The 27696-nt window shown below is 37.9% G+C and overlaps 1 protein-coding gene across 1 annotated transcript in view; it reads right to left on the bottom strand.

Moving 5' to 3' along the window:
* Positions 1 to 27696, bottom strand: part of LOC134740502 (uncharacterized) — a 108577-nt gene that overhangs the window by 7221 nt on the left and 73660 nt on the right. The window contains exons 2-3 of the mRNA XM_063673004.1: positions 20905 to 21128; positions 9633 to 9777 (exon numbers count right to left, since the gene is read on the bottom strand). Of these exons, the coding sequence (XP_063529074.1) occupies positions 9633 to 9777; positions 20905 to 21128 (369 nt within the window). The remainder of the gene's footprint in view (positions 1 to 9632; positions 9778 to 20904; positions 21129 to 27696) is intronic.

The following is a 27696-nucleotide window of genomic DNA, read 5'->3' as shown; positions in this document are numbered from 1 at the left end:
TTGTTGTTATGAACTATGAAAATGTTGCCGTGTATGCCTGGTACAGGTTGAATTTAAAGGATAGTTCGTCCGTAACACAAAACATTGTTTCTACATTATTTCACTACATAGTATAAAACAAAGTCGCTTTCCGCTGTCTGTCTGTCCCTATGTATGCTTAGATCTTTAAAACTACGCAACGGATTTTGATGCGGTTTCTTTTAATAGATAGAGTGATTCAAGAGGAAGGTTTATGTGTACCTATATAATTTGTTAAGGTTTACCTGTGCGAAGCCGGGGCGGGTCGCTAGTGTATAATAAAAGGTCAAAATATATCTGCCACTCTCTAATTGTTTTACGGATAGTACCTATATATATATATTAAGGATGACTAACGCTAGACCCGGCCGTGCCCGGGCCGAGGCGTGCGAAATGTCATTTTCTATGACGACTGATCGGTGATCACGTGATCACCACAGAAAACGTAGCGCCGGAAGCTCCGGCCCGGCCCCGGCCCGGTCTAGCGTGTCATCCTTAATCCTCCCCTACGAGATAGGCATTTCATGTGGGTGGTCAGTTAGAACCATAGAGTAATAGAGTAACTTATACTAGAGCGGTACTGTCATAGTAAATTTTGTAACCCCAGTAAATTCACTGCCATCTGTCAACACACTTTAAAACTAAGTATGAAGATTTATAAAAATACGATAGAATGTATTTAAGTATAGATAAATGATTTTTTTTTATTTGCATTAATTATTTTTATGATTTTGACCCATGTTCTTTCACTGATATGCGTTAAAATTGTTAAATAACAAACTAAACCGTCAACGCCATCTATACGACTGTAGGCCAAAACTAGTAGCGCCCTCTGAACGAGAATCAAATTTTCTTGATTTTCGAGGCACGTTTTTTCCTTAGACTGTATCCATCTATTACGGAGTTATATCTATCTTTGGTTAGAACTGTACCTAGTAAATAATTTTCAAAAATAAACTTGCCTAATTATAGCTAGATAAATTATACTAACACAACACTTCATACATTATACTCATACCTACTTCATAAAGTAAAACGCGCGTGAAATTCAAAACTCCTCAGATCAACCCTTATAAACTAGCCGATAATGAACCATCCGTTTAGAACATCCCAACCTATTCACAAACACCAGTGCTTACGACTTTTTCTCAAAAGCCCAAGCTTGCTACAAGTTACCCCATTAAGGTAAGGACTGGCCCCAATTTCACCACGGTACGGTGACAGGTGCGACAATTGTAAAACATCAATGTTGCTGACGTCACAGGTATCCATGGGCTACGGTTACCGCTTACCATCGGGCGGGCTGTATTCCTGTTTGCCACCATCATTGTAATATTTAAAAAAACTTTATTATATCGGCAAAAAACAGGTACGTTTATGACGATGATGATGACAATTGTCACAAGATTTATAAGAATTTTCGGTAATTCTTGACAGGAAATAAGTTCTGTGTCGGAATTTTGCGACAATTCTCGTGTTTCTTGTGACAATTGTCATTAGCATCGCAAAATAAGTACTTATTTATTGGCGATATAATGGAGTTTTTTTTTTAATGTTGGTGGCAAACAAGCACACAGCCCGTTCGATGGTAAGCGGTTACCGTGCCGCGCCTATGGAGGCATGTGACGTCAGTAATAGTGATTTCGACAATTGTCGCACCTGTCACCGTGGTGAAATTGGGGCCTGGTATCATATACCAAGCATTTTCTACAAGAAACCAGTATAAGAGAGATCCTTGTTTTCCCGTAGTTGTTACTCATATTCAAGGTCATAATATTTCAGGTTAAAATGGGAATTGCAAGAACGGAAGCTGCGCTTTGTGCATACTTGAGTAGCCTTAGAGTTGTCTCCATATTTTATTTAAAAAGTCTTTAGCACCTTGGAAATTGTGCCGACATGGGTCTTTTTGTATGAAGGAAGTTTAAGTTCATGGGGCTTAAAGTTCATAATAAGATCGGGGTAACTCTATAGTTTTGGGTGCTTTAAAGTGTAGTAAAAAAGTAGATTGTGTCACAAGGGAGCAAAATGACATATTTACGGCGAGGGCGTACATTGGATCCTGAACGAAGCGAACGATTCTATAATTGAATCCTGAGCGTAGCGAGGAATTCTAAAATAGAATCCTGAGCGTAGTGAGGGATTTAAGTGTTAACGCCCAAGGTGAAAATAATTTTGCTACCATGTGACACATACTGCTTTTCACATCACCTATGAGGAAATTATTATGTTCCAAAATATTATTGAACCAAAAAAAAAGTGCAAAAAAGAAAAAAAAATGGTGTCCTTGAACAGAAAAATGCCACTTTGATCCCTCTTAGCAGGGAAGAAAAGTGCCACTTTGATCCCTCCTAGCGGGGAAGATAAAGCCCTTTTTCGAATAGGTGATGTGAAAAAGCCATTTTCCTATGTGGATATTCTTGATGTACTCGCTGACAACGTGAGATCAAATAAATATTGTTTACGTAAAAGGGTAAGGGGTTTCCTATTAAGGTTCATTTTGAAGATTGGAGATGGAATTAATGCTAGCACATTTTAATTTATATTTATTTTGGGACAAATATGTTTACGGAAGTGTTTCACACCTTGTTTATCCGCCTTTAACCCGACCTCAGGAAAGACAAAAGAAAGGATTATGATTTTAGGATGGCTGAGGCGTTATAGCCTAAATTTTTATTAAAATTCCAAGAATTCTAGCTAAGTAGGTACCTACCCATAAGGCAGGTATCAATATTTGCAACTTATTCTCAACCTACGACGTCTATCAATATGGGCACTACTAACTACAATGTATAACTTAATATTCCTTCTCGCATTACAATCTCACTACGTTCTCAACTCACCACGTTCTCAAGGCCTCATTGTTATTATCAATCAATCAATCAATCAATCTTTAATGTCAAAAACACATCAAAAATTGCAATACAAATAAAATTAAAAATACACAACACACAATATAGTTATATATACAAAAGTCAAAAATAAAAAACCATTAAAAATCAAAAATACAAATGTCAATAAAATAAAATACACTGGGAATCATTTCATGTTAAACTTAGTATAAAATTCTTTCACTGTAAAAAATGCCTTGTCAATTAAAAACTCTTTCAACTTTTTAACAAATTACTTAACACATTCTCATTTCATCATCTTTCCATCTCATGACACCACGTTCTCAGGCCTCAATAATCTCATGTCTTATTAAGGTGTCTACCCCATCATACTAAAGTTTTCACTATAAGTTGGCTAGCCTTGTTAAATCCAATACAAATCCCTTTCCAAATATCCGAATCCCTTTTCTATAATTAACGCAAACAAAAAGTATTCAAAATCGTCCCAAAAGTTTCAAATCCAACTCACCTAAAATTCTTGGATAGAACTTGTAAATTATGACAATACGTACTCGGTGGCCGATTCTGTTAAAAAAATGTTAATCTTATTTGACACTACCTTGAACCATTTCATCTCATGTGATCAGGCCACCCCAGGGGTCGGAAACCGGTATTTGCTCCATACAAAAATACTGGTATTATTACGTTCTTTTTCGTTCTTTTGTTTATAATTTCATTTTTAATGGGACGTTTTAATAATGCAAAATTAAAACTGTAATAGATGTCATATATTAAAGAAAAAGTGACGAAGCCCTCCAGTGGTGAAGGCCGGATTCGAACCGGCGTCTTTAGCTATCGCGGCTAACGCCATGAACCCCTAGGCCACCCCGCCACGGCGGTGCCCGTCCGAATTTCTCGACTATATGCCATCTTAGTAAGACTAGGCGTCTTTGACCAGCTCTAAGGGCAAGCAGTGCGCGCTTGCACCTCCTAAACGAACTCCTTACGGATTTACGTTGTAGCGAGAGAGACTGGTGCTGCCATCTATGAACAAGTTTGGGAACAAATCAAATTATTTTATTAAATATTTTTGATTTGTGTTTTTTTAAGCAGTCACACTACTATATATAAATTAAAACTGTAATAGATGTCATATATTAAAGAAAAAGTGACGAAGCCCTCCAGTGGTGAAGGCCGGATTCGAACCGGCGTCTTTAGCTATCGCGGCTAACGCCATGAACCCCTAGGCCACCCCGCCACGGCGGTGCCCGTCCGAATTTCTCGACTATATGCCATCTTAGTAAGACTAGGCGTCTTTGACCAGCTCTAAGGGCAAGCAGTGCGCGCTTGCACCTCCTAAACGAACTCCAAAAACGCAAAATTGCAAAATGAATGCAAAATTGTTTCCTAAATACATGTTTCAGTCCTACGTAATGAGCATAAAAAAATTCAAAATATTGGGCTATTTCGGGGTTTTTAAAAAATACCGGTTCCGAGCCCTGGGCCACCCACCAATAAGTGAGAGCGAGATGCTACGACACGACTACTCCCGATTACATTTTGTGAGGACCAATCAGCGTAAGCGACTGACTGTAATCAGTCTGTGGCGCCACAAACTAACTCAACTAGATAGAGCACATAAGACAATCTAGGTCACCACATACAAAGATAGATATAACTCCGTAATAGATGGATACAGTCTAAGGAAAAAACGTGCCTCGAAAATCAAGAAAATTTGATTCTCGTTCAGAGGGCGCTACTAGCTTTGGCCAACTGTCGTATAGATGGCGTTGACGGTTTCGTTTGTTATTTAACAATTTTAACGCATATCAGTGAAAGAACATGGGTCAAAATCATAAAAATAATTAATGCAAATAAAAAAAATCATTTATCTATATTTAAATACATTTTATCGTATTTTTATAAATATTTATTTTTAGTTTTAAAGTGTGTCGACAGATGGCAGTGAATTTACTGGGGTTACAAAATTTACTATGACAGTACCGCTCTAGTATAAGTTACTCTGTGTATAAGTTGCTCTAGTATAAGCGGCTTATGACTGCCATAAGCCGCCCGTACCAATTTAGTATGGGACTACTTATTTCTGTTGCGTCCACAATTACGAATTTACGACCATACTTATGTAAATAAAACAAAATAGTTTTAGGGGTGTACAATGGCCGACGTGCTCATAAAGTCTAAACATGAATTCTAACGCCTTGACAATAGAAAAGTGTTCAGATGTTTATGAGCACCTTGGTCGCTCCGATATATTTGATGGCGACGGTACCTGGGCTGGTAAATTGCACCTATGGATGGTGACCTAGGCCACAGAATAAGTAATAGTATTATCATACAGAAAGGCCACTCACCGCCCCGCCCCGAGTCGAATTACCTCGCCCCGCGATAGCAGATTGACGGCCGTTTGCCGGCCGCTCAGTACTATTTTTAAGCAACTTATTCACACTATGACGCATGACGCGTGTACAGACGTGCCGTTCACTAAAACGCAAGTGATTTTTGATGAACGCTACATAATGCGGCGTCTGTGTAGTCTATGAGACGCACGTATCAAAATGAGATGAAAACCACATAAATTTGTTCAATCGGAATCGGCCCCTGGCTTTTTTCCGCACGGTCGAGCGTATAATCTAATTTTGTCTCAAAAGATGTTTGCGTCCGAAAATCCGTCATTACCGTGCCGGGATAAAATGCATATTGTAAAACCTCAATTTGTAAAGCTTGTGACAAGCGTGCTTTATTTGTGACGTTTTCGACCAAAAGGTACCACATTGTCGCTTGTCGATAAGGTTGATTTTAAATTAATGTTATATGGAAATAGCGCCTTATTGACAACCGACAATAAGTACCCTTTTAATTGTGAATGGCACATTTTATTATTTTTTATCAGGTCTGTGGTTTATGAAAGTGTGTATATAATAATGATGCGTTCACATTCTTGGTAAGATATAGCATACACACACTAGCGGTGTATTAAGTTGGATTTGTCTATGCCTAGCCTTACCACAGACTATATAATAGTACTAGGTACAGAAGATTAACTCCCTAACAAAACGCGGCTACTACGCGCAAGGCGTAGCACACGTAGCACAAGGCGTAGCACACGTAGCACAAGGCGTAGCGCACACGTTCCGTGGCGGTGCGCGGCAATTACTATGGTAAAACCTCAAAATTGAGGCGGCCGCAGGTACTTGTAGCGACGCTACGAAATCGCAGAGTGAGACACGCCTGGCCTTATCCTAATGCGAACGCACTATTATCTAAATATATAAAACAATAGCTTTATATCTACCGTAAAGCGGGGTGGCTTTGAATTGTAGGGGCGACTTTGAAATTTCAGTTTATAAGCCATAATTTTATTTTATGCACGATTATTTACAGTAGGTGACCATCAATATATATAAATCTAGCTTACACGAACTGTTTCAGTAAATAATGAATAATGGTAATTTTGTAGCCATTTTAAAAGCATCAAAGTGACCCCAAATTTTCCTAAAGCCACCCCGTTTTACCGTACCTACAGACCTACCTAGATACAGACACCGTATGCTTCTACGCGGACGAATTCACGGGTGGAGGTTAGTCGAGAATAGTTTATCAATTGAAAAAAGTATACTGTTGTGGCTACGCCATAGATTGATGGATGAAGTAGTAAATTGTGTCACAAGGCAGCAAAATGACATATTTACGGCGAGGGCGTATAATTGAATCCTAAACGAAGTGAAGGATTCTATAGTAGAATCCTAAGCGTAGTGAGGGATTCAAGTGTGTTAGTCCAAGATGGAAATAATTTTGCTACCATGTGACACATATTGCATATCACATAACCTAATGTTTAATGTGTGGTAATTATAATGTTTAAAAATATTATTTAAGCTAAAAAAAATGTTGCGCAAATAAATGTTAAAATATTGTCCTAGAACAGAAAAGTGTTACTTTGATCCCTCCTAGCAGGTAAGAACAGTGCCACTTTGTTCCCTCCTATCAGGGAAGAAAAAGCCCTTTTTCGAATTGGTGATGTGAAAACGGATTTATTTTGACAAACCGTGTGCAGTGTTTGTGTATCCTTTTTAGGGTTCCGTACCCAAAGGGTAAAAACGGGACCCTATTACTAAGACTTCGCTGTCCGTCTGTCACCAGGCTGTATCTCGTGATCTGTGATAGCTAGACAGCTGAAATTTTCACAGATGATGTATTTCGGTTGCCACTATAACAACAAATACTAAAAACAGAATAAAATAGAGATTTAAGTGGGGCTCCCATACAACAAACGTGATTTTTGACCGAAGTTAAGCAACGTCGGGCGGGGTCAGTACTTGTATGGGTGACCATTTTTATAGATAATGGTACGGAATTCTTCGTGTGCAAGTCCGACTCGCACTTGGCCGGTTTTTATATGTATTTCTATCTCTATCATATGAATAAATATTTAAATAATAATTCTGTACCTAGGTCCTATATTGTTCTTAAACTGACACATCCCTAAGAAGAAACATTACAATTCGCATACCGTAAAAAACAATATAATTCGTATTTGTTACAGAAAAAACAGAAGGGTCGAAGAGGGTGAAATGTAGGAAAATATATCAAGTTTTACCAAGGGCAGTAAGGGGCGCCAGCACATAGAAAGTATATCAGTACCTAGGCTTCGCTGATTGTTTACCTTTCAATTTCTCTTTTGTAAACATGGTGAAGGCAGTACATAAACAACAGCTTGAAATTAATTGAGACTAATTGCAATATAAAATTGAACTAAGTACTGTGTTTGATTAATCTGTATTAATTACGATCCAAAAAAATATAAAAAGGAATTTGTACCTAATCGGGCTTTCAATCTACTGAAAAATATTGAGTTTGATTGTCTTTATAAATCCCTTGAGCCGTTATTTAATATTTGCAATAAAGAGTCAAAACCGTTTGTAACGAATTCAAGCGATGCAATGCAAGATAGAAACAGAAATACCTATAACAGTGAGTCTATTTTGAGCTATGATAATGCGAAGCAATTTCCATTCTATTAAAAACTTCTCAATTGGTTTTAAATTAACGCGAAGGCCTTCAGTTATTTTACTCCGGAAATTTACTTCGAGGTTTCTTATCAGGTTGCGCTATTTGCATCGATTTTCTAAGTATATCGAACGAAAGTGATGAATCAACGACGCAATGCAATCACTACCTACGTAGTGAGATGTCCGGTTTAGAGACAAGCTCAACTTGTTCAGGTCAACCTATTTTCAGACGCAGAATACCATCATTAATGTCATTTGAACGATTTTTAACTTATAATCAGTATGGCGTGTTCATTATTATTAAAGAATTCAAGTTCAAAAAGTGTACGTAGTGTACCAGTACCGTACCTATACAATAACACATAGAAATATGAAGTCAAAGTACTGCTAATCATCCCTCTGTGCCGCAAAGAGCTCATTACTGCTGTAATAACAATTTAAACTGAATTGAAAACGTTTTTTTCGCCGCTCCTTATACTCCATTAGGGCATGAAAACGTGTTAGAGGTTCGTTATGACAAAGAAAGGGGACAAAGATAACAAATGAAAATCACATTATAAAGGCCGGGGCCTCGAGACCTGTTGGGCGTTTAGAAGAGTTTTTCGTAAATACAGAATTCAGTATCATGTATAGAATGTCTGGTATACATTTGTGATCATTTTTAAAGCGTCTACAGTTTGAGTCCGTTCTAGACCACTCTTCACAATAATCCATACATCAATCAGTCCAAGAGAAAAGAAAGAGCTCCTAACTCCCCGAGAGCCCCTAGCTCCTTTATTCAGTAAAATAGTTAAGTGTAAAAGACATGCCATGCATTAAAAAAGTAATTTTTTAAATGTTAATATATTTTTCCTTTTTTTATTGTGGGACGTACCACATTATTACAATCTATAAATTGTATATACAGATGTCAACCACAATGAAAAAATCAACGATGATCAACTCTGGTCAACGTGGGACTCGCACCCACATCCTTGGATTGCCGGTCCAATGCGTTACCAATTGCGCCAGCTGACCATCCGTCAATCAACGCGAATTTAATCATTCATTGCAACTGTGACGACGTCACTAGCGACATCTGCATATTAAGGTTCACAACCAAGTAATTTTTTACTTTGCCGATCCCTTTTTAAATCCCATAGAAAGGGTGATAGAGACTCAGACTACTATTCCTTCCTTTTCGTTCCTTTACGTTCTCTGTAGATTTCACAATTCGTAATCATTGTATAGTATGCGGTCTATCTACTGAGCTCGTTCACTTACCTGTACTGACAATGGCATACTGTTAAACAAAAGCTATTATTTATTTTGTGCCTGAGCGCGTGGCCTTTGTGCCTGATCGCGTGGCTATTGTGTGTGAGCCTCAGGCACAAAGGCCACGCGCTCAGGCACAAAAGAAATAATGGCTTTTGTTTAACAGAATGCCATTGTTAGTACGTAAGTGAACGAGCTCAGTAGAGATAGCGTTAACTATACCAGTAGTCGTAGTTAATTCGAGGGAAGAAGAGGGAGAGGTAGTCCTAGATATAAATGGATAGATAACGAGGACTGGACACTTACAAAAGACGCAGCCACCCTCAAGAGATTAGCAAAGACCAGAAAGCTGAATGCCGTGCTGACCGCCGACGCCCATTAGATGGGCATGGCATCAAAAGAAGAAGAAGTACCTCAGAAGTTACTTTAAGACATCAGCGGCGACAATCATTTCTGCAGTGTCTGTGTGTGAATCGGTATAAAAATTGAATTCAACACTTACTAGGGTCCTTAACTGCCGTGATGACAAGCTTGAACCCATTCGCGTCGGTGCCCCAGTTGTCCGTGACGTACTTTAGCGTGACGAAGTTGCTTCTAGTAAACAGCACAGATACTTGCTGCTTCGTGTTGCGGCATGATAGGTCGGCCTGGAAACAAAAGGGTATTGTTTAATCATAATTATGAATAGACACGTCATATAGACTATATGAAGGGACATTGGCCCACGACCTTCAGACATGAGAGAACGCCAGATGTCATGATGATGTCAATAGATTCATTATGGCCCGGCTGGCATAATGATTAATGATATATTTAGTGACTTCAAACAAGAGAAGGTTCTATCGAAGAAAATTAGTCATGCTACCATTTTAAAAAACATTATATTAAAATATTTAAATCAGAAATGTCTTAAGTTTTACTGTTTGATAAACTAATTGCAATTACGATATAATTAGCTGTATCAAGCACTGGTACCTTTTTGTTCATTATTTTTAAATTAATTTAATAGATTTAAGTACGTAAATGGCATTTTACGCTTTCTAGAACCCACATCCTCTACTGTATAATAGTATAGTCGTGTTTCATTTTATTCTTTTCCTTATTTCAACATAATTTTAAAGCACTTATAAACACAAATACCATATTTTCTAACAATTCTAACATAATGTAGCAACAGCGATCAGACCAACGGCGAGTAAATCTACACCATTCTCCCCAATCCACCACGTACCGAAGAATAAGTACTGAAAATCCTCTATTTTAAAACCAACTTCCATCTCAAAATGACCAAACCCCCGCCGTTTTGCTGCTTACATACGCCTTTTTACCACGGATTGGATGGACAGTTTAGTAACGAAAGGTCGTAAAGGACCAGACTTTTGAATGAAGTTAGGTCGTTTCGTAGAAGTAGTTAGGTCCAGGCGCTGGCCATATTTCTTCCATCGACGGCTTACTGAGCGATGGCCGTATTATATCGCTGTCATATTGGGAGAGATCGCGGCGACGTGATGGTTTAGTTTAGGCGATGGCGATACATCAGCGACGTTGTCTGGTCGTGTTGGATCACAACTTGATCTAGGCTAGCCTTTTCACGAATTAGGTTGGATGCCACCGTGATTCAGATGTTATGATAGCCACGCCGCTTAAGCTGAAATCCGGCCTCGGTCACTGGTATTATGACATCTATTTCCACCATTCCATTTTTATTTTGACCACGTACCGGAAGACGCAGCGTGGGAAGGCTTTAGACTAGATGGACCGACGATCTGGTTAAAGTCGCGGAAAACCGTTGGTTGAGGGCAGCGAATGACCGTTCGTTGTGGAGATCCTTGAGGGAGGAATTTGTCCAGCAGTGGACGTCTTTCGACTGAGATGATGATGATGGTGACATCTATTTCTAGTTCTAAGTTATAATTTGATTTAGATTTATAGTTTCATCTCAGAAGACTATTTCAGACTTTCCCGGCTGCGTTCCGTCAGCTTGGCGTACCTCGCCTTAAACGCTCAAGATAAAAGAAGTTAACACAAAGCACAAAATCATTATGCATAATTTGAGTTGAGTATGCGTCGGTTAGCCAACGCGAGTGGCTCTTGTCTTAGTAAAGCTCTTAGTTATGAAACAAAACAAATGTCAAACAAATTTAAGCTTAAATACTTGTTTTAATATTTTAAATAGATCATTATATGTATATGTTAATGTATTTTTATACTAAGAAGTATTCAACTTGAACATACTTTATAAACGTCGTTAAGAAAGTTCTGGTTCCACGTTTGGGCGCCATTAATGCATTTTGTACCAATAAATTAGTTTGTATGTCCACAGCCCAGTGCCAAACTTGGCACCTTTTCAGATGGCTACGTTTGGGGGTACACTGAAAGTCAGATGCGTCTATTTTAAAGTATGTGTTTTTGTCAGAATTGTATAATCACACTAAAACTTAGGGCATACTTTTTAATATTAAGGTATGTTAGAATTTAGAACCTACGCGATTCTCATCTTAGCGTCTTCTAGTGAAGCCAGGGGTCGCTTTGGAAACCTAATCCTAAGAATTGGCGCCAGCACTAGTTTTTACGAAAGTGACTGCCATCAGACTTGGTAGCTCTGAGCGGAATCTAGGCTTTATTGGAATTAGTCCGGTTTTCACAAAATGTTTTTCTTCAGGGAAAAGCGACTGGTGAAATCAAAAATTAACATTGCATCCAACATAGTAACATGCATAAGTTCTAAAACACTCACTAATCCAGCCTGGATTCGAACCTGCTATCTTTGGTTTGAAAATCGCATTAGGCTACCAACGTTCAAACATAGGCGCTTTAAATCTAAATCATTATGCCATAATCTAATCTAAGAATATTAATAATAATTTAAAATTCAGACACACTAGGCCTAAACTGATTTCATTCAGTACTATCAAATAAACCCAAAGATAATAATGAAATGTAGTTCCGATATAACCTAGTTCTTAAAACATGTTCTAGTTAGCCCTAGATTTTATTCGAAGCAAATCAAAAATCAAAGCCATCTTGCCAGCGTCAGCTGCCTTTATGTGCACTTTAACAAAATGGCCGCCAATATTAAAATCTCTTCAGATTTATACATCGGGTGTTCCTATTTTAATTACAAAAGAGCTTATGTAAAAAGGATTTCATAGTAACTTACTTCCTATTAGGGGAAACGAAGCAAGATACTAATACTAAGTACGTAGGTATGTTTCTAAAAGCTCACTGGAGTGGTAGAGCATAGAAATCCAAGTTTGAAAGCGTTCAATTGAGTTCCATTGTCAGCCTATCCGTAGTTTTTACTTAATGTTTAGGTTTTTTATCTTGTTTTCTGTCTCATGGTGAGTTTGAGCAAAACTGACATTCAAACCTCGATAACATTTTATTTTTACATACAAACTGAATGGTGTATATAATAAGTGTTCCGGACGTTTGTATTTTATTTTGGGTAGTTCCATTTCATAACTTTGACGATAAACAGGAAAAACCACCTCACCCCGTAGTCCCTCGTAATTGGGGTGAGATGGGATTTCATTTTTTTTTTTTGCTTTTATCTTTTATCTTTATTTATAATTAACACTAACATAGCCTTTTAAGTTTGTACTACAACTAACATTTTTTATGGACACAATGTCTGAAATAAACAATTTTTAATTTTTTAATTTTATTTTTTTAATTTCATACAAGGTGATTTTCGAAGATTGTTGGATCGTTTTTTTTTATTATGAGTATTACTATAGCTCCATTTTAAATTGGAATACATTATATTTTTGTAGCAGTAGCCCTAAAAACACATCTCACCCCACCTCTTCTCTCCCCATTCATAACCCAACTGTCCCCTCGAACCCTACTCACCCCTTTTTACGGTATCTACAGTTCTAGTCAGTACTATAATTCTTTGGTGGATAATTCATTAATGGTGGAATGAGCTCCCTGCCGAGGTTTTCCCGGGGGGCTACAGTATGGGGTTTCTCAAAAAAAGGAGTGTACAGGTTTTTAAAAGGTCGGCAATGTAAATATTTTATATTTTCCTATTATGTATAGGCAATATGACCTGTATTTTAGTTATTAATAATTTGATTATGATTATGTAATATCTCTGGTGTTGTAGGCATCCATAGGCTACGCTGACTGCCTACCACCAGATGGGCCGTATGCTTGTTTGCCACCACAATTTTTATTTAAAAAAAACTCCATCATATCGCCAATAAATAAATATTTGTATTTTTTTTTTGTACTTATTTGGCGTAGCTAATGACAATTGTCGCAAGAAACACGATAATTGTGTGATAATTGTCGGAATTCCGACACAGAACTCCTTTCTTGTCAAGAATTACCGAAAATTCTTTTAAATGTTGTGACCATTACCTCTATACCTTTGCCTATAACGACTTCCGGATATAACGACGAAATTACAGTGATCCTGTCCCTTCATTGACCTTATATTCTAAATCCACTGTATAGGCATCGGTACTACGAGATTCTATCTCTGTAGCCTAATCACAAAACATTCCATCACTACAAGTCATCGAATGGACAGTTCACATTAAACTTGCCACATTTCCAACATTGCCACGGACAAAGTTAGTTACTTGTTGATAGTTTGCAACTTTGCTCACACACAGGTAACTATGCCTTTATGTCAAGTTGGAATTTCTATCGGGAATGGTGTGACCACATGGCACCGCATACTTGATAAGTATTAGAATGTTTGTGTCAAAGAGTTTCCTGTGAGGAATTATTTCTAACTAGCTTCTGCCGGAACTTCATTTGCGTGGTAGATGGTGATGATTGATATCTATCCTACCCTACGTGTTTCCCCAGACATCTAGCTATCTCCTTACAATCAAAGAGAATTAAATAGTCGTAGTGTTCACTCCATACATCAGCTTTGTTACCAAAAAGACTATTATTTTCGTAGGCGACATTTAGCGTCAAGTAGCGGAATTATCAGGCTCCGTAGACAAACGAAACGCAACTGTCACTGTCACACTAATATGGAAGAGTGATAGAGAGACACAAAGCGATTCGATGGCGAAGCGATAGCGATTGTCACCTTGGCTAGGCCGGCAGTACTGCTACTAGACATGATACCATTGGAGTTTTGAATGATTCACGGTTAGTTTCACTAGACTTATATTGACCGGGATATAGACCGTGATTACCTTTTGTATTATTTGTGAGCTCCCGATATTTCGCTAACGAGTGTGAACGCGACCGGACCAACAAGTGTGAATGCGACCGTTGGTAACGTTGAAAGTGAACGCAGCCGACGCGCAAGAATGAGGGTAGACAGAGCGCTGTCTACACAACTTTGACACCCACCCGCTATCTTCAGTCACCCGTGAACATGATGCATGTAACTGCGTCGAAATATCGGGAGCTCACAAATAATACAAAAGGTAATCACGGTCTATATCCCGGTCAATATAAGTCTAATGATACCATTGACTAATAACATTAGACCGCCAATTCCCTTGACCAGCTCGTAACTAAAACGCTGCTTATTTTCGTAGTCGACATCGTTATAATTTCGTATTTTTCTTGCGTCACTTAGCAGATCTATCAGTACTGCTACTTGACACATATTGAATCACATATTTACAATCGGGTGATGGGGTCTATCGCGAATTTATTTTGTTACGTTTATTTACCGGCAAAAACAAAATAAAACAAAATAAAGGTAACAAATTGTGACCCTATTGTAAATGTGTTTAATATGTGTTCAAAGCGCGACGGTTTTAAACGCTTCTTGACAGTCTATCTCCATACCACATTTCATTTAAATGCCATTATCTTTATACGATAATGGCATTTTAATAATTTTGTATCTATATGTACCGTTCGGATTCAGACTACACCAGCATTACTGCTGCAGTATTGCAGCGCGACATTACTGCCGACTGCATTGCTGTCGTAAATGTCCAAAATCCGGCCAGCAACTTCGATTACGGCATTAGCGGCTGTAATGCTGTTAGCAGTAATGTTGCGCTGCGATACTACTGCAGTAAGCAGCCAACTGCATATTATATTGCTGTAAGATACGTCAAAAAGAGCATATTATCGAGAAATTTCAGGTCATTTCAAGACGTCTCAAGAAAATTAACAAAATGACGAATAACTTCCTTTTAACATAAAAAATGCGCCAAATAAGTTTGCGTTCAAAAAATCCTTACGTGCTTTCTATGCTAGCGGAAAGAAAGTTTCTTAGTGTATTTTTATTAGTTTCATAATGAGTCTCGTCGTTATTTATATATATATTATATACAGTATATATGTATATTATATTTGTATATATGTGATTATATGTTATTTTTATTTTATTTTTGCTGTTGTATTTGTAGCACCGCCCACAATTTCTCTGCTTATCCTTAAGGTTGACTGGTAGAGAATGCCTTATGACATTAAGTCCGCCTTTTGTACTGTAAGGTTTTCTTTTGTGCAATAAAGATTAAATAAATAAATAAATAAATAAATAACCTGTCGGTCATGAGGGATAAGACAAACATTAGTTTACTTGGGGCAAGAGTAACAGTATAAAGATTCCCTACAACTGTTACTTGCTCCAGTGTTTGTCTTACCCCATCTGACCATTCCTTTATGTTAAACTCCAAAACCAACTGTAAAACAGCTTCAGTGGTTTAATTTGACTGAATCGGACGAAACTGGAGGAAGTTTCGTGAAATATTGTTTTAGTCACATGTTTTAATTGCTCCGAAGTAGTTCGCAAGTTGGTTCACGTAGTTTGGAACTAAAATGTCTTAGTACAAATACGAATACGTTTAAGAATTCTGTTTGTGTTGAATCATAGGCCTTACTTAAGCAATAGACAATAGATGGAGTATGTAAGACGACTCACTGTCACCTACATTTTTACACGGGGATAAAAAGTTATTCTATATCCTTTCCCACAGCTCAAACTATCCCTATACCACCATACCATACCAAGTTTCATCTAAATCGGTTCAGCGGTTATTGATTGCCCATACAAATTTCCACCCCTCTTTTCACCCCCTTGAGAGGTGAGTTCTGGGATAAAAAATATCCTGTCCTTCCCCGGGACTCAAACTATCTGTATACCAAATTTCAACTAAATCGGTTCAGTGGTTTAAGCTTGAAGAGGTAACACACAGACAGACAGACTTTCGCATTTATAATATTAGTATAGATTGTATAGATGAATAGGTACGCGATCGCTTATTTTTTGTTCAAGTTAGGGATCTGTTTGCTGTGATGTGATGAATTCATTGGAACCTTCGTAATTTTTTTAAATATTGTAAATCTTAATTATGTTGAAAAAGTGCCACGCACACATCAGTCGTGTATAGATTGCGTAATTTAAAATTTTGATATTTTATGTTTTTTTTAAGGTGATATCGGCTCGGCTTCGCCTCGGCCGACATTTATGTACATGTGATCAGATCTGGGGCATTTCTTTCTCTACTGCCTTAGGTAAGTCATATACTATTTTTTTTTTTAATAACCTGTAGTGTCCCACTGCTGGGCAAAGGCCTCTCCCTTAGATTTCCATGACTCCCGTTGTTGAGCTGTTTCCGGCCAGTTATTAGTGAAGGTGTCTAAGTCGTCCCGCCATCTCCGCCTGGGCCTGCCACGTCCGCGCTTCTTTTGCGGCATCCACTTGGTGGCTATACTAGCCCACCTATCCGGATGCATGCGGCAGACGTGACCTGCCCAGTCCCACTTCAGCCTAGCGGTCTTCTCCCCTACGTCAGCTATGCCTGTTCTGGAGCGCAGTGTAGTGTTTCGGATGCGATTACTAATTAAATCCGAAATGCGATTACGATATACTAATTAAAAACCTAATTCCAAATAAAAAGACAGGTGTTTTGTTTTAACCAAGTTCTATTCCTACAAAGTTACGGGCGGCTAGTTGGCTTGTTAAAAAATAAATATAACGAAAATTTTGAAAGTAATTTCCAAAGAGTAATAGATGATAATTCCTCTCTAATTGTACTTTAAACTAATAAAAGCTACACACCAAGCCATCCAAAGACACAATATTTAATAGCACAGCTCTATAGAAATAAGACAAAGGCAATTTCATATTTTTTAATCATGCGGTTCGCGGCACGAAGGTTGTTATTTGTATTAAAATGTATAGTTGTGCCATATTTGCTAGTGAGTGTAAGCTTGAAACCTATTTCAATGGCATAATGGCCTTTGTAGATCTACAGAACTTATTATATTATTGGGGCGTTGTGGGCCTTTGAGTGTCACGTCGACCAAACAGTGATCTATTGTGACGGCCCTTTAAAGCTCATTACTATTAATGCCCGTTGAATCCAGAAAATTCCAGATTCTTTGGGTCGTAATGTTCTGTACCTCATAGGGTTGCAGTACGTGCCGCCCTAAGTAGGTACTTCTTTTTGACATTAGTGGTCCACAGGAACAGAGAATGTGAATTGCAGTCTCCTCTGACTCCTGGCAGAACCGGCATGTCGGATCTTGTATCTTTCCTATTTGAAACATATGTTTGTTCAACTTGCAGTGTCCAGTGCAGTGCAGTTGCAGTGACTTGAAAATCCGAAATGAAATTGTACAAAGGGTCCGCTCGTATAAGTACCTAGGCTGTATTGTTAATGACCAGGGCGATCACAGCATCGAGATCAAGTGCCGAATAGAGCAAGCTCGTAACGCCTTCCTGAAAATAAATCACCTTTGCAACCAGTCCCTCCGAATCTCTACCAGGGTGCGATTGACACAGTGCTATGTATTTTCGGTTCTACTGTAGGGTTCTGAGTCATGGACACTCACTAAAGCTATAAGTAAACGTTTGGAGGCGTTTGAGATGTGGGTGTGCAGGAGAATACTGAAAATCTCATGGATGGATAGAGTAACCAATGACAGCGAGTTGCAGAGAGTGCAAATGAGAAGAGATATTTTTAAGACTATAAAGATTCGGAAACTGTAGTACTTTGGTCATGTATTGCGAAATGACAAATACTACCTCAAACTGATAATACAGGGGAAAATCCAAGGCAAACGAAAACGTGGGGGAAGACGTACCTCGTGGCTCAATAATCTCAGGTGCTGGTTCAAGATGAGCTCAAGATCGCTGTTTCGAGCTGCAGCGTCAAAAGTGAAAATAGCCCTAATGATAGCCAACCTCCAGCAGAAGACGGTACCATAAGAAGAAGAAGAAGAAGAAGGTACGAGAATGAAATGAGATACGTGTTCGCTACGAGATGTACTTAATTGTTACTGACTATGATGATTGTGTAGTAGGTTCAGTCAGTATACTTAGCAGCACAAAATAACTGCGAGCCTAGCCGAGCCGCACATGTCAAATTTAATATAAATTTCTGTATAAAATACAATCATTTCATTCATTTGCAATATACATTGTGTTTGAATAACAGATATTTACAAAATTAAAAATAACATGCATGTTTATTTCAGTTAACATGCAATCAATTAAAATTCTAAAACTAACAGTCAGTACATAATTATGAAACAAAAATAAAAACAATACAAAGAAAAATAAAAAACAATACGATCCAATGAATAATATGACAATCATTCTTAATAATAAATATAGGTATTGATGAAATGATCTTTTTGTCGTTTCCTGCAGTAATAACGTGCTGCAATACTTCAGCAGTATGAATACTATGAATGCTGGTGTTGTGAATCCGAACGGTACTTTTAAAGTCCAGATATTCTACCCAATCCGAACCCATCGTCCACATCTACGGGACATTTGGGTATGAAATAAATCCCTTCCATTATTCAAATAGAACCGTAAAAACAAATCAAAGACAGTCCTTTGTTTGGATTCCAAATTTGAATTTAAAATTCGAAAGTTTTATTTAGTTGTTGATTTCTAAAGTGAAGCAACACCTGCCGGCTGCTTATTAAATTAACAAAGAGTTTGGGTGAAATTAAAGCTCTTATTGCTGTTTGGGACTAAGTTTTGTTTGACCAGATGGCACCCTAGGTTTTCAGTGTGGGTGCAAGTTTTGGTATAAATTAGAAACAGTTATGTTAATCGGGTTTGTCTTGACTTTTTGCCACGTGACATGACGGATCCGCTTCGGAATCTTAGGAATCTTGCTTACGCACTAGTTTTTACGAAAACAACCTTCTAATCTGACCTTCTAAGCTAAAGGGTAAACTAGGCCTTATTCATATATTTATATTCATATTAATTTATTTATGATATCGTTACATGTTAATTTATTAATATTGGGATAAGTCCGGTTTCCTCAACACTTTTATGTTTCATCGAAAAGCGACTGGTAAATATCAAATGATATATCGTACATAGGTTCCGAAATACATAATGGTATGAACCGGGGTTTAAACCCGCAACCTCCGGATAGAAAGGAACCTTGATCTATCTATATTAAATAATTTCACGGTTTAGACTTACATGTTTTAGTCACTCGCGCGACATGTTCGTGAGACGTGAGACCTAGGCTCTCCGAAACATGTCGCGCGAGTGACTAAAACATGTGTCTAAACCGTGAAATTATTTAATGTTAGTATATCTCACAACTTAAATTTGATCTATATTCTTCATTATTTCAGTGTCTCCTCAAACTTTGTAACACCGCAAACTTTCCAGTACAATAATTACGCGCTTTGACAACTTAATACAGCAGTAAACTGCCGGTCATCTCAGCAAATTAAAAAGTTGCTGTCCATAAACTATCTTTACTTTTTTAATTAAAGGCACAGTTCTCGAGTTATTGATGGCCTTGGCCAGGAGATTGTTTTAAGATTGAAAATGTTTCTTGGAGAATCGCTAGCTTTTTTAAAGATGAAAATATAGGAGAAGTTTATTCATTCTTGTGTTGATCTACTTTATAATGCTTACGTTTAATCTGGGATGTTTCATGCAAAGCCTGACCAGTAATCACCGTAACTATTAGTAATATGATGACGCGTCATGTTGCGGAATTTCATTGGAACTAAAATTTTTGTAGTTTACTGAACTCATCATCATCTTCCTCGCGTTATCCCGGCATTTTGCCACGGCTCATGGAAGCCTGGGGTTAGCTTGGCAACTAATCCCGAGAATTGGCGTAGGCACTAGTTTAGTACGAAAGTGACTGTAATCTGACCTTCCAACCCAGAGGGTAAACTAGACCTTAAACTAGTCCGTTTTCCTCACGACAGACAACATCCCTATTGCGAAATATTGTCTTCTCGTTTACATCTGTGATATTCGATCAATTTGAACATCTATTCTGTAGTCATAGAAACTCCTTGCCAGCAGGGCCGGATTAAACATGTCGGGGCCCCTAGGCAGAGCAAAGCTCGGGGTCCCCTTGCAGTCAATTCTGTATGCAGAATGTTCAGTTGTTCGGTACAGGGAAATAAGTAACCCAGAGGGTAAACTAGACCTTATTGGGATTAAGTGCGGTTTCCTCACGATGTTTTCCTTCACCGAAAAACGACTGATAAGTATGAAATGAAGCCGAGGTTTGAACCCGCGATCTTCAGATTGCAAGTCGCACGCCCTTACCGCTAGGCCACCAGCGCTTAAAAAAACTAAAAAAAACTGCCATTATTATTAAATCTAAAATCGAAGCCATGGTTCCTAACAACAGATGTCGCTATCTCTCATAGTTTTTGACTTCTCCCTACTGACCCATTAAAATTGATCACCCTGTATAATCCAACACCTAGTTCTAAAATGAGAACGAAACTCCGTTTGTACGGGAAGGTGAAATTGCCGGGGACTAGGATAAGATTAGGTAGAGAATGCCGAAAGAAATAAAATAGCGAAAATCCAAAATGTCTCTTACCTTCGGCGGCGCCGTGTCATGCGCTCCATCATAAACATACAGATGATCGTTGCAGTCTAGCTGCAGCAGGTCAAAGTGCAGGATGAATCTCTGCAGGATGCTGTGAGTCTGAAACGTCACCGTGCAGTCAAGGTTGCGCTCGTTCCGCGACCAGAGTACCCCGCCGTCCAGCTTCCGATATTGTCGTTGGAGGAAGTGGTCCTTGCATAAGGAGTCCATGTAATCTGGAAAGATGGAAAATAGAGTTAGAATGGGCTAGATTTTTTTTATGTGATAGTCAGCAAACGAGCAGACGAGCCGCCTGATGGGAAACAATCATCGTCGCCCATGGACATAAGCAACATCACAGGAGCCACTTAAGCATTGCCGACCCTTGAGAACCCTAAATACCCGCTTGAAGAATCCCATGTCGTAGCGCAAAGGAAATACCTCAGGAGGCAACTCATTCCACATTCTGCACGTTCTAGGAAGAAACTAGCGAGATGCCCGCTTATTCTTGGTGTGCCATGTGTCTAAGAAGTGAGGATGAGCTTTGCTCCTTTGGCGGCAGGTGCGGTGATAGAAACGAGACGATGGCACCAGATAGATAATAATCAGTCAATCCGGTTTGTTTTGAGGATCAAATGTCTACAGGGTGGTTAAACAATAAGTGCATTCCCATTGTCAAGGAGGTTTTGGGCTTATACTGAGCAACTTTTACTATGGGACCAACCCCGGAATCGCGAAAAAGAATTAGGCTGTTACATACATTTTGGCTGGTCCATTTTCTATGGGAGGGTAAAATTTTTTTTCGTGTTCTCGTGGTTGGTCCCATGGTAAGTTGCTCAGTATAAGCCCAAAACCTGCTTGGCAAAGGGAATGCACTTATTTTTCGCCGTGTATATGGAACCCATTGCAATACAAAATTTATTTAGAAACGACAGTTGAAGTCTGACAAACGCAGACAGCTCATATCGCTCCTTCCTAAACCATACGTGATCGTGACGTCACGTTGTTGCTTTTTATAGGTATCTCTTCTGTTTCTTTTTTATATGTGTTTATTGTGGCAAACGAATAAATGATTTATCTATCATCATCATCATCAACCTACACTCGTCCACTGCTGGACATAGGCCTCTCCTATTGCAAGCCATTGAGCACGATTTGCGGCTACTCTGATCCAGCTCTTGCCAGCCACCTTATCTATCTATCTTATATGCATGCTATTTAGTTTATATTTTTACCAAGCAAGAAAATAATAATAGCACACGATCGATATAAACATTATTGAATACGCCGGTGAATTATGTATCCAATATGCCAGGGCATTTGCCCTATCGCGGTAACCAAGACTACTCTATTTAGTTCAAACGCTCGTATAAATAATGCAAGACTGCCATGTCACATTACCTCCCTGGCGGCGCATTCTGTTTTAACCATTTGATATAATTTTAATGTCAATTTGATAAATAAATTAATACATAATTATTATAGGATATTCTTACACAGATTGGCTGTCCCACAGTAAGCTCAAGAAGGTTATGTTGTGGATACTCAGAAAACTTCTATATAGAAGTACTTCACTAAATAGAAAACAACCATGACTCAGGAAAAAATATCTGTGATCATCACACAAGTAAATGCCCTTACCGGGATTCGAACCCAGGACCATCGCCTTCACGGGCAGGGTCGTCGTCATTTTGATATCCAAGTCAATGTACGAAATTTCCTGTCAAATATCAAAAATGTGACGAAAATCGGAATGAATATTCAGGAATAATAAAGGGTGATTTCTGGGTCGTGATGCAGAACCACTTTTTCTGACTCTGTAAATGATCCACATTAGCATAGTAGTATTATCATAGTAGTAATATTTGTTTCATTTATCTTATTTTTTATGTAAAAAAATCTTATAATAGGCCTCCATGTCACTTTTTTTTTTTTTTAAAGCTTGTGTTAGTAAATACTTATAGCTATGTTAATGCTTACATCTATCACTATATATACAGAATAATTATTATCACAAAAATTAACATTACAATAAATAATAAAAAATAAACAATATTGAAATGAACTTATGTTTCTAGAAGTACACCTACATACGTACATTACCTCCCCGGTGGATAAGCTCAGCTTTAACAGATTGCCGTTCTGAATAATATTCATAAAAAGAGCCCTAAGAGAAATTAAATGTGTTGAGACAAATTGAAGTCTTGATTTTATTTCGGAACTAAGTGCTTGTTTTCTTGTTCTTTGTAAATTTCAATTTAAAACATTACATTATTCCTTCCTTCGGTTTACTATTACTCATCGTACACTATACAAATTCTTTAAAATTTGTCGTCTCTTCTATCGAATATCATTTTAGAATAACGCAAACGACATTCCTGAGAACGCTAACATTTCTATTGATATCATATCTTAACTTTCACATGCCTCCGACATTTCTAATTTAAACTCTAAACGTGGGTGAATAAGATACAATATCGCTTAAAGTTATAAGCAGGTATCTAACGACAGATATAGGATTATCTTTGAGATGTCGATATCTTGCACTCGGTTACGATACTCCAAGTGATCAGGTTGATCTTAAGTTATTAATAGTGAGCTCACGCGAAGGCAGCAATGTAAGTAACATTTTTAACATTTTTTTAACACTGCAATATTCAAGTAAGAAAAATATTTTCCTTATGCATATGATTAGTTCAAGAGAAGGATGAGAGACATACTCGAAGAGAGCATAAGATTTATAGTAGAGGATGATCGACTGAAGATGATACTAATGATCAATATTCTCTCAATGATGTACCGAAAATAAGACGCCAAATTAAATTAAAATTAAAATTAAAATGTCAAATGTCATGTTAAATGTCAGTGCTAATCTGATTACTCGACAATGCTGCATTAAACATGATTAAACGTGTAAGAGCTCTAAATGCATTCAGCAAATCTTCTATAGGCTGTTAAGTAGCTCAATTGGCAAATTGAAATATGGCGTCCTATTTCTCTAATTGATCAAAATTATTACTTATGAAAAATAATAGTCAGTTGAGAAGATATAATATCAAATAGTAGAAGTATCATGTCACATTCCTTTTACCTGCAAGTGCCTACTGTCAAATGGAATTAGAAAAAAATCACAAACTAATTGACACGCCACACGCCACTCATGTTCACATTGTTTTCGTCACATTCATATATTTTATTGTTTATTGTCAACGGAATCGTATTCTAAATTTCAGGAGCGGCTGCGGCGTGCTGGCTCTGATCCTCCTGTTGGTCAGCGTGTCTCCAGCCCCCACCCGAACTGCCCGTTCCCTCTCAGCCATGGTATCAGGAGACACCACGGGTCTAGAGGTACCCCGGGACCTTATTGCGGGTACCGGTGTAGGTACAGGGGCTATGCAGCTGGTCATTAATGTTCATACGGACAGCGCGGGGAACATTGAGGTTTATACTAATTAGTAATTAGGTTACCCCAAAAGTTTCGCTGAGATGTAATAGCTGATTTTGATAGTCGTGAAAAAGGGGATATTGATTATTCGGTGGGAGAATTTAACTTGTTTCGGGATCGATAAGAGAGTACTAAATGAATATATACCTACGATTCGTTAGTGTGCTTAATGAAATGTGATATGGGTTATTTTAAATGGTTATTTTTACTCAGAATCTTTCGATCTAGGCAGTTTTTTTCGTATTATAATTGAAAAAAAAAAACTCGTTATTTTGAGCAGAAATTATACCGATATACATTTTTAAATGAACAAAAAAGTTGTGCAGGCGACTTGAAATAAAATAAAACGGGTTATACAGTCCGTTGCTCAGATATATTTAAACAATCAAGAGGATATCTTGTTCATAAAATCTAAAAACCCTTACTGAGCAAAACTGCTTAAGCTCAAACCGGGTTACCTGCAGAAACATCGCAAATCGGCAGATTTCTCATAAAAATCTGATCGGAAAACGTTTAATACCATTTTCGCGAAATTGGATTGAAGGAGAATCCAATACATTCACCGTATCGCTAAAGGAGTCTCGTTATAGACCAAGACACTAATACATTTGGAAAAGGGGATTTTCCGAAATTTCAAAGGGAGATTGACAAGGGATTCAGGAGGTTAGATAACTATGCCTACGGTCCCATTCAGAGTATGTGAGCAATAAATGCTTTTCATTTCAATACGACGCTCTAAGGATCCCGCGCGAGTATTATCGGGAATAGTAAACACGGAGAATTCATCATGTTAGTTGTGTGTCGATCTTAAACTATGTTATGTTAGGATTTTTAAATACGCTGCCTTTAAGTATGTTTTACATCAAAATATTGATTTTAGCGTAGCTCTTAGCTAGCGGTTTTACCTACCTGGCCCCAATTTCACCACGGTGACAGGTGCGACAATTGTAAAACATCAATGTTGCTGACGTGCATCCTTGGGCTACGGTTTCCGCTTACCATCGGGCGGGCTGTATTCCTGTTTGCCACCATCATTGTAATATTTAAAAAAACTTTATTATATCGGAAAAAACAGGTACGTTTATGACGATGATGATGACAATTGTCACATGATTTATAAGAATTTTCGGTAATTCTTGACAGGAAATAAGTTCTGTGTCGGAATTTTGCGACAATTGTCGTGTTTCTTGTGACAATTGTCATTTGCATCGCAAAATAAGTACTTAATATTTATTGGCGATATAATGGAGTTTATTTATTTATTAAAATGTTGGTGGCAAACCAGCACACAGCACAGCCCGTTCGATGGTAAGCGGTTACCGTAGCCTATGGAGGCATGTGACGTCAGTAATAGTGATTTCGACAATTGTCGCACCTGTCACCGTGGTGAAATTGGGGCCTGGAGCATCTCTTTTGATTATTAATGTTTTCAGTAGGTACCTTAAAACCACCAGTAATGTAACTGTGATCCACAATTTCAACATGTACCGTACCGTTATTTTCGGTGCTGCCTGCGTTTATCATTCCTTTTGTAAAAATGTTTTGCTTTATAACTGCCAAATTGATATTTACACCCGAACGGAGATATTCGAGATTAAGAGTTAGATGGTTTAACGGTACTTATCAAATTAATCGAGACTGTGGTTGATATGAATAATGTTTACATTTGACTGATTCATTACATTAGGTATGATTCTTTTTTCTGTTATAATAAATATGAATAATAAAATGAACATATACTTATATCGCTATAAGTACGATTGTTCAACAGTTTTACCACAAAATAAAGCGATTAACGAAAAATTTTAGTTGAAATTTCATGTTAAAAAAGCAACGTGGAAAACATTTCCCGGCGGCAATTTTAATTTCAAGATCGTATTTATTTTGTGGTAAATCCAACACATGTGGAGGACGCATGTGTTTATCGTATATAAATGTTTACTTTGTAAATATTTAGTTACGGAAGTAGGTTAGTGTTTATTTTATAACGTTTGTATTAAAGGAGTAAGTTTTCGATTGTGTTTTATTTGTACAAGCGACATGTTTATCTATAAAGACGTTATCTGGCCCCTATTTCACCACGGTGACAGTTGCGACACTTGTCGACATCACTGTTACCGACGTCACATGCCTCCATAGACTACGGTAATCGCTTACCATCGGACGGGCTGTGCTGTGTGCTGGTTTGCCACCAACATTTTAATAAATAAATAAACTCCATTATATCGCCAATAAATATTAAGTACTTATTTTGCGATGCTAATGACAATTGTCACAAGAAACACGACAATTGTCGCAAAATTCCGACACAGAACTTATTTCCTGTCAAGAATTACCGAAAATTCTTATAAATCATGTGACAATGTCATCATCATCGTCATAAACTTGGCTTGTTTAATTGCCACCAACATTTTAATTTAAAAAAAAAACTGGCCAAGTGCAAGTCGGACTCGCACACGAAGAGTTCCGTACCATTACGGAAAAAAACAGCAAAAAAATCACGTTTGTTGTATGGGAGCCTCATTTAAATATTTATATTATTCGTTTTTAGTATTTGTTGTTATAGCGGCAACAGAAATACATCATCTGTGAAAATTTCAACTGTCTAGCTATCACGGTTCATGAGACACAGCCTGGTGACAGATAGACGGACGGACAGACGGACAGCGGAGTCTTAGTAATAGGTTCCCGTTTTTACCCTTTGGGTACGGAACCCTAAAAACCTCCATTATATCGCCAATAAATAAGTACTTATTTTGCGAAGCTTAACAACGGTAAGTACTTATTTTGAAAATGCACAAGAGGGATTGGACTATAGTCCCCACGCTAGCCCAATGCGGATTGGGGGCTTCACATACACCTTTGAAAATCATGGCAGATGTATGCAGGTTAGATGGTAAAAAGATACTGTCAAAAAACCGCTGTGATCAATAGGGGATATTACGCAAAACTGCGCAAGGGGCGCCACTAGCACATACAGAGGGCCTACCGCGAAACACGAAAATCGAAATTTCGTGTACCTCTCTATCACTCTTGCATATTGGACCGAGAAAGAGGCAGATAACGAAATATCGATTTTCGCGTTTCGCGGTAGGCCTCTGCATAGAGTAACTTATAATAGAGCGGTACTGTCATAGTAAATTTTGTAACCACAGTAAATTCACTGCCATCTGTCGACACACTTTAAAACTAAAAATGAAGATTTATAAAAATACGATAAAATGTATTTAAATATAGATAAATGATTTTTTTTATTTGCATTAATTATTTTTATGATTTTGACCCATGTTCTTTCACTGATATGAGTGATATGCGTTAAAATTGTTAAATAACAAACGAAACCGTCAACGCCATCTATA

Source organism: Cydia strobilella, chromosome 4, assembly GCF_947568885.1.
Source record: "Cydia strobilella chromosome 4, ilCydStro3.1, whole genome shotgun sequence".
Lineage (NCBI taxonomy): Eukaryota > Metazoa > Arthropoda > Insecta > Lepidoptera > Tortricidae > Cydia > Cydia strobilella.
This window is presented reverse-complemented; position numbering and strand designations above follow the sequence as displayed.